Below are 1,047 nucleotides of genomic sequence, written 5' to 3' on the forward strand. Positions count from 1 at the left end.
GTGGGGAGATGGCAATGTGATCCCAGTGAGGATATGGGATATGATCCCAGCAGGGAGATGCCAATGTGATCCCAGTGTGCAGAAGAGCTATAACCCCAGTGTGGAGATGAGCTATGACTCCACCCTGGCACCATTTATCGATGGGCTGAATCCAATGCTGAGGAGCAAAGTGCCCATGGGTACCCCACGCTGGGACCCACTGACCTAACCCTGTGTGCCCTGCCAGGTGTCACCTACTCGGACACGGTGAGTGCCACGGAGCCATGCAAACCCTGCACACAGTGCGTGGGGCTGCAGAGCATGTCTGCTCCCTGCGTGGAGTCGGACGACGCCGTGTGCCGCTGTGCCTACGGATACTTCCAGGACGAGGCGAGCGGGAGCTGCGAGGAGTGCAGGGTGTGTGATGTAGGTTTTGGCCTCGTCTACCCCTGCAAGGACTCCCAGGACACTGTCTGTGAGGAGTGTCCCAATGGAACCTTCTCCAGCGAAGCCAACTTTGTGGATCCCTGTCTGCCCTGCACCACCTGCGAGGAGAACGAGGTGCTGGTGAAGAAGTGCACGGCTGTTTCGGATGCAGAATGCAGAGGTAATGCTGCTTTTTCCAGGGAAGTTCTTATGGAGGTGTTGACAGGTCTCCTGTAGTGATCCATACCTCAATTTCCCTTTGCACCATAGCAATAGGAATGTCCATGGGCTTGGAGTGTCCAGCTGAGCCCCCCAACCCTCAGGCATCCCTTGCCATGAGCCTTCATTTCCCTCACCCAACCCAAACCCAAGGTCTGCCCATCCCATCCCAGAGCTTTCCTTGGCTAAGCTCCCAGAAGGATGTTGCTGTAGATCCAGGCATTCTGCTGAGTGTCTTTTGGTGTCCAGGAACAGCAAGTGGAGCCAGGAAGTTCACCACTCTCAGGTGCTGTGCTTGCTACTGCCTGAGCCTTCATCAGGAGAGAACTTGGCACTGATGGGTTTTCAGTGGGTATTAGCTGTCCTGAAGAGCCAGGGAACATCCAGCCCCACACTCCAGAAGGGTTTGGTGCCCAGAAGGGT

The 1,047-nt window shown here is 56.1% G+C and overlaps 1 protein-coding gene across 1 annotated transcript in view; it reads left to right on the top strand.

Annotated features, from left to right (window-relative positions):
- LOC103811929 (tumor necrosis factor receptor superfamily member 16-like) overlaps window positions 1-586 on the top strand; it is a gene marked incomplete at its 3' end in the record, with an annotated part of 5,782 nt that extends 5,196 nt beyond the window's left edge. Inside the window, exon 2 of the mRNA XM_009084931.1 lies at window positions 227-586. Within this exon, the coding sequence (XP_009083179.1) occupies window positions 227-586 (360 nt within the window). The remainder of the gene's footprint in view (window positions 1-226) is intronic.
- Window positions 587-1,047: the final 461 nt, after the last annotated feature.

This window comes from Acanthisitta chloris, unplaced genomic scaffold (assembly GCF_000695815.1).
Source record: "Acanthisitta chloris isolate BGI_N310 unplaced genomic scaffold, ASM69581v1 scaffold20941, whole genome shotgun sequence".
Taxonomy (NCBI): Eukaryota; Metazoa; Chordata; class Aves; order Passeriformes; family Acanthisittidae; genus Acanthisitta; species Acanthisitta chloris.